The 20,042-nt window shown below is 35.7% G+C and overlaps 1 protein-coding gene across 5 annotated transcripts in view; it reads left to right on the forward strand.

Annotated features, from left to right (window-relative positions):
- The window catches only part of LOC106659323 (elongation of very long chain fatty acids protein AAEL008004-like), a 36,006-nt gene extending 16,577 nt beyond the window's left edge, over window positions 1-19,429 (forward strand). For 3 of the 5 annotated variants that reach the window (XM_014381801.2, XM_023459893.1, XM_014381802.2), the window contains exons 2-9: window positions 5,275-5,483; window positions 8,691-8,881; window positions 9,342-9,422; window positions 11,285-11,368; window positions 14,181-14,237; window positions 14,318-14,423; window positions 15,053-15,355; window positions 15,446-19,429. In XM_014381801.2, coding sequence (XP_014237287.1) covers window positions 5,426-5,483; window positions 8,691-8,881; window positions 9,342-9,422; window positions 11,285-11,368; window positions 14,181-14,237; window positions 14,318-14,423; window positions 15,053-15,355; window positions 15,446-15,660 — 1,095 coding nt within the window. In that variant the 5' untranslated portion in view covers window positions 5,275-5,425 and the 3' untranslated portion in view covers window positions 15,661-19,429. The remainder of the gene's footprint in view (window positions 1-5,274; window positions 5,484-8,690; window positions 8,882-9,341; window positions 9,423-11,284; window positions 11,369-14,180; window positions 14,238-14,317; window positions 14,424-15,052; window positions 15,356-15,445) is intronic. The other 2 variants (XM_014381804.2, XM_014381805.2) reach the window with 2 other exon arrangements.
- The last annotated feature ends 613 nt before the right edge of the window (window positions 19,430-20,042 follow it).

The raw sequence follows: 20,042 nt of genomic DNA on the forward strand, positions 1-20,042 counted from the left end.
TACACTAATGCTATCTCAAAGTTTACGAATACACATATTTTGGTTGAAAATTAAAATTATTATCTCTTCAACAACTCGGCTACTGCAACTTGAAATTCTTCTTGCATTAAGTCAGAACTAAATTAAAAAAGTCGCACCTGTGACGATAATGAGGGTGCGATTATACTTTTAATGAAAGGATTATTCAATCCAGCCAGCTTTTATCGTTTAGCTATAAACAATCTTTTCTTCTTTTCCATAAACATTGTCTGTGATTCCAACTTGATATAATCATATAGAGGATTCGAAAAAAAGGTTAGCTACATGAGTTAATTTTTCAAGGTGCAGTGCGTGTTATTGTGGTTTTGCCATAAAAAAATCAATCAATATTCTACACCGTAGATTAATGAGCAATCAAAATTTTATAAACGTTGATAGGATTCTGTAATGTTTACAAATACATAGAGATCAACGTTATTTAAAGCGCAAGAGCCGTTGTTGCTGTGGCGTTGAAGCGCCATTGCAGCTCATTATCATAAATATGCGCGCCCAACAACAGGCCGCAAGTATCATCCAAGCTCAAAAACTTCAAATGATAAAGTCGAGAGAGAGAGAGAGAGAGAGAGAGAGCAAGTACCTGTACCGTTTACACCTGCCTTGGTGTCACTACTTACGGATATAGTTTGCACTCGGGCACGTCTTACATAATACAACTTTGTAACGGAGACTCGCGACGTTAATGTGCATCGACAAAATAAACAATGTGCAGCTTATGAAAATGTGCTATACTTTCACTGCTGCATGCATGAGTCACTTCATCGGCGCATATGCGCCTAACGACGAATTCGAGCGAGTTATTATTATTATTATTATTTTACTTTTTTTACAAGCGTGTAAATTTTGGCGCGCACACTTGACTAATAAGCACAACTCGAGACATTTGCCACTTTGAAAAATCTTGAGTAATTATAATAGCCTCCTTTTTTGCCCCGGCGCATGTCTATATTCACACACGGAGATTTACTGATAAAAAGTAATTATTCTATTTGAGCCTTTTGTACAATTTTAATTATAATCATACAGTGTTTCCTTCAAGCGCGGCTTAGCTCCACGCACAAGTAATGACTCCTTTCGTGCATTGAGGTCTTTCTCTTCTCATAAATATAATAAATATGTTGGTTGCACTCGTGCTGCTGCTTCTGTACACATGCTTGTTTTATACCCTTGATGAAATTCCATCTGTTAAACGCATTTTTCAGTTACTCTGAACATTTATACAAAAAATATGCCAGTCGCGCGCGCACCTGAGCGAAAAAACGAGCATCTTCATCCTCGCTCTCTTTGTGTCTCTGATTTTTTTCTGTTTTTTCATCGGTTCATTTTGGTGGCTGTTACATCGTATGACAGTGCGTGTGTGTCCATGTGTGTGTAAATTATGCATTCTTAACTACGTACCTGTATTGAAGAGTGTACCCGTAATCTCGCAAATTTCATTATCATTTGAAACTTCTGAATTTAGGCCTTGTTCTCCTTGTGATGTACATGCAGGGTCTCAAGCGTAATATAAATAATATTACGTATGACAAAAGGGTCATTATTTACAATGCGCGAATAATTATTTATTTTTTTGATTGACACCTCTATGTCAGTGTCGGTTTAAAAAAAGACAATATCACCTTGATTTTTTACATCTCACGCGCAAAGGTCTCTGGTTCTGTTAGAGGGAGAGAAAAAAGGTTACGATCTTTTCCATAATACGAGCGTGTGTAATGTGTCGCCGCGACGTGCGCTCACACAGACGCATACATAGTCTCTGGTGCTTTTTGCATAATCGTCCAACGCAATGTGTTTACCCACGCCATATGGGTACAAAAGAGCTGAAAATATCATTGCTTTTTCATAAAGAAAATACGTGCATTTTCGCTTTTCTATATACACCTCATGCTGTAATGTGTAATGACGATGATACGTGCATTATGTCGCTTATTTGAGAAAAAACCATAGCATTTCCTAACAATGAAGGTCGGTATATTTTATTTGCAAATTCAACAAGGTTTATCCTGGGCTATTGTTTTGGATTCGAACTTTTTTTTAATAGAAAAAAAAGATTTTTAGTAGACTATTCTTATACCCATCAATTAATCACATTTACTGGTCATACCTTTATCAATAAACTACAGCATTTCTATTAAGTGCTTACCTTAAATAACCTCCCTTTATGTGGAAGTGGAAACTTCTCGGTGATTCCATGAGCGGGTCAAGCCATAAATCCCGTTTGTACAATGCATTTAAGAGTCTTGAAATTGTCAAAATTCTGCGGTTTCTCTTTTCTTTTTTATAATTTTGATTAAAGTTCACGTTTTGAAAGTTTCGCAATTTAATTTGTACAATTTATAAAATCGCTCATCGTTGCCATAAGAACGCGCGACCTTGACGAAAGATGCTCGATCACCTTACGAAGAAATAACTTTTTTTTACTGTTCGCGATGCAAATCGCTCTAAAAACGGAAAAAAACTTTCGAAACTGACACCTGTGAAATTTCTTCGTTTCTTCATTTATTTACTGTTGCAATTTCGGGCTCACTTGAATCACAAGAGTAGAGGAAAATTGCTCATATTCATCCTCCGGTTCTGTACAATTGTTCTATTAAAAATGCTATTTTCCAGTTGAGTTATCCTCGGATTTGCGCCCGAAGCAAGCAGGAAGTGCAGCTCGCTCTGTGTGCGTATCACAAGTATGGATTCCTTTTAGGTGTATATAACAGTAGCAGTCACAGCAGCAGCTGTTATATAATAGTCCGACGAAATACTGACCCCGATTAGATGTCCTTGATTTGTATTTTTGCAATTATGCGTACACACGTGCGTCTCGGGCATTATTCTCTCACTCTCTTTCTCTCTGTCGCGAGGATTTTGCAACTTGAATGCACTTCATTTATATTATACCGGTGAAGGTTAAATTAAAAAATGTTAACGCGTGAATTGTTTGTTTTGGTTGCGACTGTTTAACGTTTGCTAACGTTCCTACCAGAACTCATCTTTCAAGACTCTAACGAAACAAAAGGATTAAATGGATTAAATGTCCGGATGATCATTTCATCAAAGACTTTCTTCGCGTTGTTGAGCCAAATTACTATGAAGCGATGGCTGAACACTACACATACGTACAAGAAAAGTGGCCAAATGGACTCTGCTCTGGGGAATTCAGGATATCGAGCGCGTTTTGTTGATATTACGATATGTTTTTTTAATTCACTTTCTACAACCTACTTTCATCGATTGATGTTCATCGCATGATTTTTGTTCGATTGATATTTTTTTTTTTTTACTGTAGGATCAAGTAATTAATTCACAAAATCTCTCTCAAATTTGCTTCTTTTTTCTGCTCGTATATAATATATCTGTTTGCTAGGCTAATACAGAAGCTTCGCACGTACCCTGAATTATATCGAATAGTCTAAATTTTTATACATTTATAGGACTGCTAAAGGGGCGCTAGCGGATTTTAGGCTCAGATTTTCGGTGGGGTCGAGTCAATGTGTTACTATGTTGCTGATCGAAGGGTTCTGACAATACATGATTCTACAGTTCACAGAAAATTCAAAGTAACATATATAATTATTAATCGCTGATTCTAGTAATCACTCCACGAAACGTCGAACGGTCGCAAAAGACTCTTTTACTTATTTTGATCGATTGCCATTAGATCTTTGGAATAGCTCGTATTTTATCGATCAATTGCTCGCCTAAGCAATAAACAATTTAGACACGCAAGTACATATTGCAAGTCGAAAAATATTTAGTGCCTCGTGAAGTTGCGCTTGCTGCACGATCGAAATTGTCTGCAGTGGGTCGTCGCAGTGAAATCGACGTTCTCTTCTGCGAAGTCTTTTTCGTGACAAAATGTCGCGTGTAATATGGCAGCGGCTCGTCATCATCGTCGTCGTGTATTTTGACGTACGGCACGCGACTCGTTCGTTCTCATCGTATTTATTGCGTAATTGTGCACAGACGGTACGTTGCCTGTATGTGCATACGTCTGCAATATTCCACTCGCGAATCTATTATATTAGATATCGAGCAGCAGCTCCTATATCGCATGTACATTTTCTGTGTAGTATCAGCTACGTGTAATCTTCTTTCGGTCTGCGTATCAAGTTGGACGAAGATGATGAGATAAACGTATTGGCATTGCGTGCATCGTCTTTTATTCAGAACCATTTCACTGTTGCAATGGATGATTCTCTTCGTGAATAAGAGAAAATCCTATAATTGCGTTAAACTTAGCTCTACTCGAGATAATTTATCGCCAGATCATCGGATCTGCATAAATGGATGATATTTAAAAAATAAAACCCAATCGCCGATGATTACGAGTGCTCGAGACGACCGTGCAAACTACCTATGTCGCACATATGTACGCTCTCGCGACGCTCGACAGCTGAAGCAGCAATAGCAACAGTACGTGGTGACCTTGACTGATCGGCATTATAATAGTTGCATAAAAAAAAGAAAAAAAGAAACAAAATCACGACACCAAAGTGGTTGCCAAATGGAATTCGTATGCGCGTGTACTCCTTGATACCGCTTTTATGAAATATGCATAGTGCGACTAACAACATCACGAAGATGATTAATATTTATCAATTTCATGCAGCGGTTTATTGTTTTATTTTTCCAATCGATTTTTCACAGTTGACGAATGATATTGCATAAAAAGTGATTCGTGAAATAGACTCCGTATGGAAAGTCTTTCGATCATTTAAAAGAAGCATAGAAAAAAGAAAGCCCCAGAGCACGTGTTTATCGGCCTCGGCCACTAATTACACGTACTCTGGGACTTTTCTGTTTTTCGCGGACTAGGGCAGTAATATACTATTTCATTTTGACCGCTGGAATGAAAAAGGTTAGTTTCGGCTAGGGTAGCAAGAAAAATTCCATTCAATAGCCCCAATCAAACTATTATGACTAGTCAATGTTATATCTCGATTACGCACCGCCTTCAGGACATACATTGCTTTGCATTGTACTGTTCATCAAAGCAATAAAGTTATGTTTACTTACATGCATTAAGAAATAAAAGACTTCTTGCTGATTGATTATACGTTATTTGATCGAGGATTTTTCGACTAAGTTTGTTGAAATTTTCGAAGCATCAACTTTTTCTACGATTGTACATGAGTCAGAGATGTTGTCATTTCCAGGAGAATATATATAAGATGAACACATTATAACTTATTTTCTGTGTAATAGCTGTGAATGTAAAAGTAACCGAGACACGTCTGTTAATTTCAGAAGGAAGCATTTCCGGGTGGAAAAAGAAGCAGCAAGAAAAATTTGAGCCGAACTCTTTGTCAGGTTGATCCATTTCGTTATCAACGATCCCCACTGAACTCGAGTGTGTCGAGCGGCTCACGTCCTCGATCAAAAACACAATAGCACAAAGATGTCGATCGTCATGCAGTACGTAGACCGGTTCCACGAGATCCTAAATACACATGCAGGTGAGTCTTTATCCATTTTCATCTATAATTAATATGTCGGCCATAAAAACATGTTCAAATGACATAATTACGTCGTCTGTGGTCTTTGAGGGGGGGAAGGAGGAGGGAGAGCTGCAGCAGCTCGGTTAATCTAGTACTGTATATTCGCGAGTCGATTTCGCATTGTGTATACTTGACGCGTTGTGTTATATACAAAGGACTCACGCCTCGGTCGCGCGCCTCGAAACGCCACATAGCTTGCGCAAAGTGCCAACTTGCGTCAGCCTCGATGTAGCGCGTCTTCGCTTCTTAATCTTTCAGTCTTCAGTCTTGTTTTTCAATTTTTTTCACCTCCCTGTTTTTTCTCTTGCAACTTTTATATAGTTTTAATGTTTTTCTTCCTTCATACCGATTCTCTCGTTTGCGAGGGAAATGAAGCAAGCTGCTCGTCGAGAGAATCGTGCCCAATCACGCATAAAATGGGTAAATCGGAGCATAGCTATCACGTTGTGGTTTGAATGAAAATCGAATGGAAAAAAAGTAAAATTGCAAATCGAGTCTCGAAACAAAGACGAAACTGCAGTACGGGAATGAAGTAGAGAATAAATCGGGCATATGTGTGTGTATGTATCGAGTATCGCGTATTTGATATGCAGCGCAAGTTCTCGATCAAGGACGTGTACTCATACATATATATGCTCGAGTACATTATTTGCGTACATGTGTACGTTTAGATGTGTACGAATAAATCGGCTGCGATGGAGGGTTACACGCACAGGCGCGTCTCTCTTTTCTCTCTCTCTCTCTCTTTCGTGGGCATGAGCAATTCATCGTGCTGCAAACGTACGTATATATAGATATATTTGCCTGCAATCGCTCAATGGGACTTGTGCGGTACAGTAGTGAAAGTTATATGAGCGCTCCGACGACGTCGCCTCGTGGACTATTTACCTTGTGATTTTGTATACCTATATTACAATGCGATCGCTGCTTTATGCGTAATTTATACGCAGCTTTTGCACACGTGCCAGTCTGTCGATATATATAATGCACATAGCGGAGCACCAACGACACAAGACGTCGAAACACATCTTTATTTATACATTATTTATTATAATTTTGATTTAATTGCGCATAAACGATTTCGCACAAACCACATGAATGCCAGAAACGACTCAATTTGATAAACGAGTAGTCAAAAAATTGCAATATTTCTCTCAAACGAGCGGTAAAAATGATGATCTGAGATCTTATCGAACGGAATTCGTTATTGAAATATATATTTTTTTCATTTTTAATCAAGATTTGCTCCATTATAACTTAAACGTATGCTGATTAATATTTTGCCGCATTTATGGGGTTCGAGATTTAAGCCGCAAAGAAAATGTACTACTGGCCCGCATTTATTAACATCGTACTTTTCAATTAAAAAATGTTGATTTTAAAATGAACGGTATATGCGTCCTCGCGAAGACAAACTTGAGCCGACGCAAAATTTTTGCAGCATGCGTAAACATGCGTATAATATTTTCTGCAAATCTTTTGCAGATATACCCACCGACATTTGGAGTATAATATAGGCTATTTAGATGGGCGCATTTTTGCAAAAATTATGAGGGCAGTAAACGCATTAATTGCAAAGTCTGTGTAACGTGTGCATTTAAGTACACAATATGTATTTTTTTTTTTACAAAATTGCAAAATCGTAATAAGCAACGTCCATTAGGTTTTCCACGAAAAACGCTGGCTTTTCTCCCTCGCGCTCGCGCTTATGATTCAAATAATGTAGCTCAGAAAGAGAGAGAAAAAAACAGATTATTAGAAAGGTCGATGGCTATCTGATATTTGAATTTTTCTATGCATGGGTGTACACTTGTATATAATATAAACACCGGATCATTGGCAGGACATTAGGCAATGGGACGTGGAAAAGAAAAATTCTTAACAGAATATCTAACTCACGTTCTAAATAAGTTTAATTACGATGTTGCAATGCTAATGAACCATTTTTTCATATTTCATTTTACACATGTACATAAATTCATACATATTATCTGCAGAGTCATTTCACTTTTGAATAAACTACACGCGCAAACTAAGCTACGTATAAATGCGTACACATTGCAACCGGCAAAAATTTAGATCATTCGCGTGTCGTGAGATTTCAAATTATGATCGACAACAACGACAGCGAAAAAAGCAACACAACGCACATTCATTCATTTATAAAAGGCCAGCATAATAGCTTACGTCAAGCGAAAGTCAATAATTGCATTCGATGAGACACAGGCATCCATCATCTTCGCTGCCTTCGTCGTCGTCATCATCGCGTATGCATTCTTGCATTCTTTGAAAGATCGACACGATGACTGAACGTACGAAAAATTCCGTTTTAATGGAATGAAAATTGTCCTCCAGTGCAATCTTCCGAGATGTACACCGCGCGTGGGGACCTTCAACTCGTAATGATTTTATTATGCTCTGCGAGTATAATATCATTATCGGCCAAGTTCGGTTAAAAGGTTTCTATTTTTTATTCTCTTTCTTTATTCATTCGTTTTTCTTGAAGAATCCATCAAGAAATCATTAATTGACTTGAAATAGTTTTCAAGAAGCTGTGAAATTTCATAGACATAAACTTAGTAGGATAAACAAGCAATAAAATGTTTACTTTAATCACATTCAGTAATTAACACTGCAGTGCATGTGGTGCGCTAGTCGTTGTTAGCTACACTGAACCGAGAAATGTATACATCAATGCAGATCATTACCAGCCAGTGCCTTTGTAATGTAATTACATACCTGATTTCGCCTTTTATTGCTTGTTACTTTAGCGGCAGAGGCATGCGTCCTTGAAATGGCTCGCTGCAGGACATTGAGCACGTGCGTTCACCCTTTTGTGACGTACGTGCGTAAATATATATGCGGAATCGCAAAACCGCGGCGGTGACTTCTTTTTTCCTTTTACCTTTTATTTTTTTTTACTCATTGATCACACGCGCGCTCGGTGCATTTGCCTGAAATTATACACGCCCTCGGAATTGCGGTGTTTTTCCGCATATCATTTCTCTTTTTATCTCTTCGTTTCGCTCTCGCATTATACACTTTCGAGAGCCGGAAGTCGAAACCCTTTCTATACTTCAAAGATCTGTTCTAGCAATTACATACAGTATCGTCTTCAATTTAATGAAATTATATAGGTAAATTTTCTATTGTTTTTTGTTGCAGACAAGCGAACAACGAATTGGTTATTAATGAGCTCACCATTTCCGACGCTTCTAATTTGCTTGAGTTATGTCTACCTCGTCAAAGTACTCGGGCCCAAGCTCATGGAGAACCGAAAGCCTTTCCAGCTCAAGAACGTCCTCATAGCTTATAATCTTTTTCAAGTTATATTTTCAGCATGGTTATTTTACGAGGTAAGTAACGCCGTTGATCGAGATCGAAGTTTCACTCGATTGTTTTTACTTTTTACCAGCAGCAGTACAAGTTTAGCGTTCATCTAATCGATGTTTGCCGTATATATCAATGTCAAATTCTGATTTATATTTGTATTTATCTTTACAGGATCAAAATGATTTTGTCAGGTCATAATTTTTTCGTAGAAATATGTGTTATCACTTTTATGTTTTATAGAAAAACTGCATGATCTGTTGAATTAAACTTTTAATTAACTATCTATACCAAATTAAAACAACCTGAAAATCGAAGAGTAAATACGATTAATTCTGATAAGTTGTTTAGTATCCTGCATTATTTGATATAAAGATCGTTGTTACTCGACGATTTTTTCTAGAATTACCGAATAATGATACATTCAAAAAGTAATTAATAAAAAAATCTAACGAGCAAACCAAATTTCAACTTTTATCAACGCAGTGTCTCATGGGAGGCTGGTGGAGAAAATATAGCTTCCGTTGTCAACCAGTGGATTATTCCGACAGTCCTTCAGCTATAAGGGTGAGTTCTACAATGGCAATAACATGACTCTTTATTTTCAGACTATTATCGTAACTTTTGAGTATATTTTACATAATAAAATCCAAAAAAGTTCGGAGAGACGGTGACAGCTAGATATTTACGTTTATGTATACGATTCTCATACAAGTCAAAATTATGTGTGTGCCAAATGAATTTGGATGATTCATTTTACAAAAAAGCATCCATTTTTTAATCATGTATCTGTACTGTGAGGAATATGAAGGTTTTTGATTATAATTCTGAAGGGTTGGTGTAGAAAAGCTGATGCAAATGCAGCACTGGCCTTCAATTCAAGTATTAGCATTATGTTGTAATTATATTCTATTTTACTAACCTTTTTTAATTTTCATCCCTATTGATGTATTAAGGTGTATTTTTATGATCAAAGAACTATTCTGCCTACTAATTCTAATATTGTTACAGGTACTAAAATTAACAATGACTATTGGGTTACGCATCGTCTCTTAAACTTTGACACGACTGATGCCTCAAAGTGATATGAAGTAAACACAATCCAAATTTCGACGTATCTTGACATTATTAATGAGCTTGTTGCGTCGTTCTAAAAAAAAAAAAAAATTATTCATCACGTGCCAAATCACGTTTTTCTCATATAATCGTGCGTTGCGTGTCGGATATCGGAAAGCGAACAAAAAAGCATTGCCAGCCTTAAACCGGTCAATGTCTGGATCAAGGGAAAAATTTTATTCATCCTTGTGGAATTTCACGACGAAAATCAAGTAAAAAATAAATATAAATAAACAACTTGTTTTCTCGCGTACAGATCTGTGGAAAAGTTTGCTCGTTTAGTTATATATTCCTACTCAATTGAAATGATGTAACGCCGTGATCGCTTCTTTTTGAGCCACGAGTAACGCTGTATCTCTGGGGCAATTTTGAACAGCTTTAGCCTCGCGGTGAGACTAATTTATGACTCTATTTTATAATAACTCAACAATTATACGCAGTTCGAGACGTGAAAAATCTTGTAAATTTGTCAATTTATGTTCGCTAGTATATCAAGTTAATATTCCAGGCGAATCAATTAAATTTTGTATTAGACGATGCTTAGCCCGAAAGTCCAATACTTACTTATACATAATTAACATTATTTTTTCAGCATACAGGGATAAGTTATACGCATTGCTATCATAATAAACTGTAAATTATTTATTACTTTTAATGGTTTCATGTCTTTTGAGAAAAATAACGTTGATGAAACAAATTTTATAAACTGAATACAGCAGGTTCACAGATGAACGTTCGGATAGAATACGAGCAACGTTAAAAGATGTTTAAGCGATGCTGCGGCTGCCTACTTTTACTTTTCTCATTTTGATCGAACCGCATGGTTCGTAAAAACGCAAGGCTGCAGTCCACGCGGAAATCAAAACACAAACAAAAAGTATAATACGCATTAAACACGTCTCGAGAGCTCATTAAACGGTCCCGCGCGAGAGCATCGCTACACTTTAGTCTTGTTCGTATTCTTTTTGGACAGCCACAATCCACACATCCTCATCTCCTTCAAGGACCTAAAGTAGTGAGAGTTGCATTGGTTCCATTGTATAAACCCCTCCTCAAGGTTCAAATTATTATTGAGAATGCATTATCTCTCGTCTGTGGAAATACACAAGATTGTGGTGGAGGTGAAGGTACCAATATTACCATTAACAAATATTTATAGTTTGTGTAATGATCAATCTATTTAGACAATGATTGCTCGTAAAAAAACTACTGCTGCTGAGTATCAATTAGTTGTTCGACATTATATCCAATCGCCAATTCATGGAAAAGGTTCAAATGTTTATTATTTTTTGGTATTACGGTTGTGGTTGCAGATAGGAATGAGCGGATGGCTGACGGGTGATTATTCATTGAGATGTCAGCCGGTTGACTACAGCGATCGGCCCCAAGTATTACGGGTGGGTTACTCCGATAACTTGTAGTTTTGTCTGAATATGTGTTTCTAATGATCTCAACGTTTGACGTGGAAAAAATTTAAGTACGACGCTGTATGCACGTTTTTTCATTTTTTCTGTCTTAATAAACTAATTGTGAGTTGCAGTATCGTTTTTACTTCAACATTAACAGAGATTAATGGTTTGTGTGTCTCTCGTTTGACTAATTTGAACTGCCGCACATACATAGTAGCAAAGATGAAAATGTACTGTACACTTAAATATAAACGTGCATGTCTATACGTATTATTGCTTCATAATAGTTTTCAAATGTTCACACATGACGCCGTGTCTACATTTGCATCTTTACCTCGATGTGTACCCAAGAGTGGTTAACTCTTATAAAGACTTTGGCTCGAGTCTCTGTGAATCTTTGGTCAATGATCTTGAAACTATAACCAGAACATCTGGTTGAAATAATTTGCAATGTTTTCAATATATTATGCATAAATACTGCACAGCAGTGGAATCATGACTGCATAATTTGTTGTAATATATGTATTTAAAAAACATTTGCAGATTATTTTGAAATAGTTGGTTCATTTTTATACTAACATTGCTTGTACACTTGTATGCTTTTTATTTAGAGTAATTTTTTCGCTTATTTTTCTTATAATTGAAATTACTAGTTGCGGGGCTTAGGTGAGAAACACTAACCATTGGCTGTCAATTTTTTTTCTTTTTTTACAACAAATACCACACACTTTGCATTCACAGTACTGATCAATATGCATGCTAGTTTCATACAATAATTTTAGTTTGCACCACCCTATAAATAGACACGACCTATTTCAACACGAAAAGACGACGACTGACTAAAAAATTGACAAATTAATCGTACAACTTACTTCCGTTTGCAAAAAAAAGCATTTTATTTTCATTACTCGTAAAGTAACGATCGCGTGTATGAAATTGACAATGTTTAAATAAAAGCAAAATTAAGAGATACAAGGTTGTTAATGCTATTAAGCGGCATGCTGAAATCATCGTTAAAATTCGCTCACGCATTAAACGAAGCCCGGAAAAACGAGAAAATCCAGACCGCTATTTGGATTAAAAAAAATTTCTGTCTATTGCTGCTCTTGCGCACAAGAGCATTAGAACGAGGGAGGGAGAAATGAGTCAAAATACGGTTCACCTACATATCGGATCCAGTCGAAAAACCTCATCGTTAACGCGGGGTGTCGCGCGCAGAAACGCATATGCATACAGTCTGTGTGCGTAAGTACACCTAGTCGCGACGTTTCGCCACTGTATGCATGATGTATGATGTGTGTGACATAATGCCACGTGTGCCTCGTGAACCAATTTTGGCTTTGCGTGTTATCGGTATGCACCACGCGCCTATACACTCATATTCTGTGAAGAATTTCACGCGTTTGACCTGATTTGCCGGCGCGAAAACTCGTTATTTTTTTTTCGATATTCCGGTCTAACGGTACGTCGTCGTTTTAAGAAATTTAGATAATTTTGTGCCTCGTCAACTCCAATATATATGTGCGCGCGCTCATAGCCGAAAAATTATGAAAATTGAAAGTAAATCGGGACAATGTCGTTGACCGTGGCTGATTGATAATAGCGCGCTTGCATCGACCCCAATCGATTGCGCACCTCATGTATTACGTGTATATCGCGCGTACGATATATTTTTTAATTAATAGCACAAAATCGATTTTTCCATAAAATATACAGCCGCTCGACCAATACATAAATCTACCAAAAAACTTCAACTTTGCCTCTCAAATCTCTGTTGCAATGATTATTACTTGCTCTGGTGGCATGTAATATTGGCTCTTTCTCTTTTTTCCACAAGTACGTATCATATATCTTTCGTCGAATTCGAATCAATTTAAATGACTTCGATACATACACAAACTTGCGACACTAGTACTTCGGAGTGCGATTTCGTCCGAGAGAAATCAAAAATCATGGGTACGCAATGATCGACGCTAAAATTGAATCAACTCTGATAATATGCTCGTGGCTGCGATTTAACATAACATAACATGAATGATACATAATGTAATAAAATCTAGAACAAATTGATCGATTGAAAACTTTCGCGGCTAATCGTTCCGTTGTCAGTTCGACGGGCTTACTCAATTACTCTTTCAATATGCCACGTCTCTTTGTAACACTCGTAATAGCGCTTTTGAAGCTCTTCTCGCGCAGAAAGTTGGGAAAAATGTCGATTAGCGCCTTCCTCAATGCTCTGAAATGTTCAACACTTGAACAAGTACTGCATAGCCCAATTATAGTTAAACTCTATACTTGTATTGTCTTTTTTGAGACATACATTGCCTTACGACTTTGTGGAATTTATATTCAAAACAGCAGATGACTCAATCGCGTTGACGTTTCATTTGAGAAAAAAAAGCATGTCGATAAGAATGGAAGAAGTGACTGACTTGTGCTATATTTTCGTTTTTTGTTTTGTTTACAACACGACAATAGTGCCACACACTCACCGACTCTTAGCATCACAAACTATTTTTTGTCCTGTTTTTTTTTGCACTGTTTTGTGTGAATAAAATTTAATGTTTGACCAAAAACTAGCAAAGAGTACGAAAATCACATGGAAGAAGAATGTCTAGTTTTCGTGAATTATATTTTGACATGTATCCATATGAAGATCGTCTTTTTCAAGGATTTTAACTAGCATTATTGCAAATAAAATTATCATAAGTTGTTGTCTTACGTGCTGTCTTTTTTCACATCTTAACTTTAAGAGCGATTCACCTTTACTTATTGATTATTTCTCCGATTGAAAAAATAGATGGTTCACGCTAGCTGGTGGTACTACTTCTCCAAATTCACAGAATTCATGGACACGGTGAGCTCTATTTTACTGAAAACAAAGCAAGTTTAATTCTCGAGTTCAATACACTCACATTATGCCTTTAATTATTTTAGATATTCTTCGTACTCCGCAAGAAAAATGATCATGTGTCCACCCTGCACGTCATTCACCACGGATGCATGCCGATGTCCGTCTGGTTCGGTGTCAAGTTCACACCAGGTGAGAATCGCTCTTGTCCTTTTAAAGATCTTTACTTACTCTTGTAAAAAAACCAAGCGTGAAACACTAATAAATTCATGCTGGTTTACAAATCGACTTGAAAACTCGTATTATTAGAAAGTACAGCGACTCTTTTGGCTAATTTAATCAAGATGTATGAGACGGTGTGGAAAATCTATCGATAATCAATTCATAAAGTTAATCGAGTGTTGCAATGTTAATGCCAATGATTTAGCAGGAACTTAACCGTGTTACACGTTCGAAATTATTGCGCGTGAATGAACTTAAAAAAATGTATTTTTTGAAAAAAATTATGGGTGAAATCGTTTTGCCTATATATTCGTAATTAAATGCTTTTAGAAAGTAAAAAATAATATGCTTGAGTACGATACTACTTGCACAATAATGATGTCATTTATAGAATTTAATATCTTCCCCTCAGTACAATCTGTGATATAATATGATAATTTAAGCACTACCTTCGCGTAACTCGATTGACACACGTACACACCTATATACACACATTTTCAAAAGTGTTATAATAGGTTCGAAACAATTGTATCGCCTCTTTGAACGTCGAAAAAATCTGTATTTCGCAATTGACGGAGCAAAACGATCCTCTCTCACAGGTGGCCACTCGACTTTCTTCGGTTTGCTCAACACCTTTGTGCATATCGTCATGTACACGTACTACCTGCTTGCCGCCATGGGACCGAGACTGCAGCCCTACCTCTGGTGGAAAAAGTACCTCACCGCCTTCCAAATGCTCCAGTTTGTCGCCATAATGATTCACGCCTTCCAATTGCTCTTCATCGAGTGCAACTATCCCAAGGCCTTCGTCTGGTGGATCGGCATGCACGCCGTAATGTTCTTCTTCCTCTTCCGTGACTTCTACAGGCAGAGCTACGCCTCGAAGAAACAGAGAAGCGCCGGTGAGTTGATTAGCGGGAAAATTCATGACTCTGCTCGATGTTCCACAACCGTATTTGATGATATAATGATTTATCTTGCTTCATCCTCAGCCCTGGCTGCTGCCAAAGCAGCGGCTGCCACTGCTTCCAGCAACGGAGCATCGAATGGAAAAATCAGCAACGGTAGCAGCAGCTACGCCAACGGCAACGGAGTTCGGAGACGCGACGCGGCCGATTACTATATCAAGGGCGAGAGCATTGCCTCGGCGGAGGGCCTGAATCTGAGGAAACCCGCATTCGCAGCTGCCGCTGTCGCGAGCGATTAGCCTCCTCGCACGCCTCGTCGTGACAATCTCATTTTTCTCCACGAGGATCATAGCGAAAAAACTGGCCTATTGTAATTTAGGCATTCACACACGCGCACACAGTGGCTGACGCATTATATATGTAAACGATACAAAGAAAAAAGAAAAATCTCAGTTGTACCAGTGCAATACACGTATAGTAATTTTTCGTACGTACATAAAGGCGTATGTGTATAAAACACATAATCCCATACAGCATGTATTTATAGTATGTATAAATAGTCGAAGCTGCTGCAGTACTGCTGTCGTCGATGTCGATATATAATTGCCTTAAATCTTGTATTTATCTTTCCAAGCGCGGGTATACGTAAACGTCGATCTGTCTCTTGTTGAAGATTTTTCGTGTTTCGTGCGTAAATAGTTGATAGTAATTTTTGATCATGAAAGACGTCCTGACGGTTTTTCATTTTCTTCCAATTTTTTTTTCTAGTGAAAGAGGTCTTTATTGTTGTTATTGTTTGTTTGTTTTGTATCGTGCGGTCGTGCCTAGGCGGCATTAAATGAATCTTTTGGCTCGTTCGCGCTAGCGACGCGAACAGACGTTAAGGATCGAGTAGAGTGCAATGCATTTGTAAAGTTATATATCAATTTACACAATAATAACAAGAACAAATAAAAATAAAGAAAAATGGTTGTAAATATATATATGACACGTTTGATATATTATACATGTAATTATTTTAAAGTGAAGAAATGTGCCAATATTCAAAAGATCGTACAAGTGAGCATATATTATTATTATTGCGTTATCAACGGAACAAAATATTGAATTTCTTAATAACTGTAGCAGTACCTTCTACTATTATATTTTTTAAATTATATTTTAGTAGTTAAAAAACAATTATGCATAAAATATGAATGTAATGTAGTTTAGTGAAAAGTGGATTATAAGTATGCGATGTGATACGAGAGTCAAGAATTACTTTCTTATTATGTACCTCTTTTTTTAATATTCATTTTACATTGTGCGTCTTACAGAGAACGATTTTAGCTCCGACATCGAGTAGTTTGACACCATGTACTCGGATGTTTATTTTGATAATTTTTTATTCATTTTTCACAATTATATGTAATTTTTCGCCCTCAAATTAAGTTCACGCTACTCGTCGTTTTTTCACAAATTGTAAATAGATTCGAATTTGTTAAATGGTTTATTCTGTTAGATCGTATTATTATGAGAACCGCTTATACTCTATTTTTAGGAATTGAAACTTTTTTAACGCATACAATTTTAAAATGTTTTTAAATTATGTGTATTTGAAAGTTTTTATAAGCTGGCTACTTTAGCATGATATTAAATTGTTCGAACTGATATTATGCTTGGTGCAAAAAATATTGTATTCAAAAACTGCATTAGTTAATTTTTAGTACTTAAAATAAAAAAATTTTCCAAGTTTCAACTCAAGTTTTCTAGTTATTAGCAACAATAGCAATATATGCATTATCAAAAGACTATTGCAAGGCACTAAAAACCAACTGCATTCAATAATTATTGAACTCAAACTTCACTTAAACGCGGGGGTGAATAATATATTAGCGAGCTTTGCACTATGATTAAGCTCGTGCCTTGGATTTTAATCTTTTGTGCTTTCAATACGTGTATAAACCGGATTTTTTGGCATTTTTACTGTGAGAGAGTTTATATGCGAATGTTTGTACTTTCTCGTCGTAATCATATAGATTCAGAAAATAATAATGACGTGATATTCTCAAGTAAAATTCGAAAGGAATCTTCTTTTATGTGCAAGAGTTGAATAGTAAACTGTCGTTACTTTGATTGAATGACTATGACCGATTATCATTATTCAGATACATTATTAAATTTCGACATATTTTCCACTTTTATCAAATGCACATTATCAATTAAACACTCAAAGTGAGATGGTGTAAATTAGTGAAATATTATTTGCTGCGTTTTATTGCACAAATTAGGCGGGATTTTTAAGTAATGACAGTGTCATTTTTTATCTTTTGTGAACGAGAGAGAACAGAAAAGCTTTAAAAACTTGAATAATATATATTATTAAATGCACAAACATTTTTGTGATATGAGCTAAAAGCGCACGGACATTTAGAACGTACATAATAAATTATGCAGAGCATAAAAGTTATCGTTAGGTACAAAGACAAACTTCACCAAGAGCAGTGCAAAATTCATTTAAGGAAAGTGACATGAGACAAAGAGAAAAATCAGACAGCATCGTTGGCTTATCTTACGCGAATGGATTTGTACATAAAAAAATAATAATAAAAGCAAAAAAAAATTATAAATTTTATACATAAATCAAAACTAAGCGTGTGATTGTGAGATATGCTTATAATATAGTTGTGCATAATATGAATTGAAAATACGAAAAAAGATGCTTTCTTTGTGTTCCACAATACATGCAAAAACACCTTGCTCCGTTCAGCGAAATTTTTTATTAATTGTAAAATGTTCAAGGACAACACAGCGGAAAGTTAAAATGGTTCGTGGTGCCTGAACCGATTTATATTTAACCAAAAAAACAGAATATTTCACTCGTCTTCGTCTTATTCTTAAAAGATCTCTTACTTGCATATAAAACGTACTGAAAACTTTCCGTTATCATGCCCTTAGCCCTCGGGTTGGGAGATTTTGTATATAGATAGTTTTGTACTATGGTAATTACTTATATGATTTTATAATTCACATAAATGCTGATAGCTCTCGAATCTGTGCCTAAAGCAACGATGGTATATTATATAAAAACAGCGATTATACTAATAATACTTTGTTTTTTAAATTCATTATGAAATTGTATTTTCTTCTCAACATAAACTATATGTGTTTTTAGGAAACAGCTATTCAACGAATAATAAGAGCAATGACCATAAGCCTACAGTTTTCTCGTTTTTTCACATGAAAAATCATCATATGAAGTATGAATCTATATTTTAAATTTATTTACACAAGTATTTATAATAAAGAAAAACCTTGATTATGAATATCAGTTTGTGTATTTTTAGTTTTTTAAGGTCTCAAAGGCTTTCTTGGTGATTCTCTAGAAGAGATAAATGTATTGCTCGTCAAAAATATGTCAAATTCTGACTAAGACAGAGTGCATTCGTTTATTAAATATCAAATCGTTGGACTAATTGATGATCAATCATTCATTCATTGATTTGAAATAATCTTTATGATTCCTTATTATAATTCAGGATTTGAAACTATCATATATGTGTTCTTGAACTATTTCATTATAATAATGTAAAAAACTACGCAAAAGTTCATGAGTGACTCTAAGTTTCAACTACCTCAGGCTATATAGCCTTGACAAAGTAAAACATCAATAATAATCAATAAATGTAAAAAACACCTCCAATTTTTTGAGAATTTTCTTATTGACCATTTATTCGATTGTTTTAAGTACGCAATCATACATTTTCCAGACGAGTAATATATGTTTTGCTGTCAAATCTACGACTATTCGATTTTTTCAACAATGATTTTTTGTAACTGTTAAAAAAAGTAAAAATCTGAAAAGACGTAACAATAAACATTGGGGAAAATTAGTTTTTAATTGAGTTTCATGAATGTATATAAAAAATAATTTATATGACAGTAATGTAAATAAATTATAAATAATGTATCTTCTATGAATAGAAAAAATTTTTTCAAATGACTAAACAAAGAAAGTGCAATACCATAAGATTTTAATGAATGTATCCTTATATTTGATCTACATTAAATGAAACTTTTTGAGAAATACGAATGAAAAAAAGAAAAGTTTATCTTTGAAACGTTGTAAAAGTTCATTCAAAGCAGTGAAAATGCACCTAAAAGGACAAATCTGGAAAAGATAAACTCAACTATTCGTAACTTCTTCTCAATGCAATAATGATCGGAGTAAGCTCAATTAATCTTACCATACAAAATCAATTGTTGCAATATGAAAAAGTGGGACCTATATTGTGAGGTATTCAATCTTTTTATGTATAGTAGTGTCTACTTAAGTGTGTACGCGCCAACGACTACTTTCAATACTGCGATAACTTGATAAAGCATATTTTTTTAACATGATATACTTTGTCAAAAAATGTAGAACTTAATTGAATGCAAATGTAGTAAAAATCATTAATGCTCAGCCCTTTTCAATGTTTGTGAAAGTATACAAAAAAATCAAAACTTCAAAAATTTCACTCACAAGTAAAAAAGTTCAAAGGCTCAAAAAGTTTTCTTTGTGAATATCTCTTGCTATAGATAGTGAAGATGATTTTCACAATACTCACACGTTTGAGATGATGATAATATTATGTGTGTTTAGATGCGTGAATTAGATCTTGAAGAAGGTAAATAATACAAAAAATATATATTATTGCGC

The sequence above is a fragment of the Trichogramma pretiosum genome, unplaced genomic scaffold, assembly GCF_000599845.2.
Source record: "Trichogramma pretiosum strain Unisexual culture from Peru unplaced genomic scaffold, Tpre_2.0 scaffold16, whole genome shotgun sequence".
Classification (NCBI taxonomy): Eukaryota; Metazoa; Arthropoda; class Insecta; order Hymenoptera; family Trichogrammatidae; genus Trichogramma; species Trichogramma pretiosum.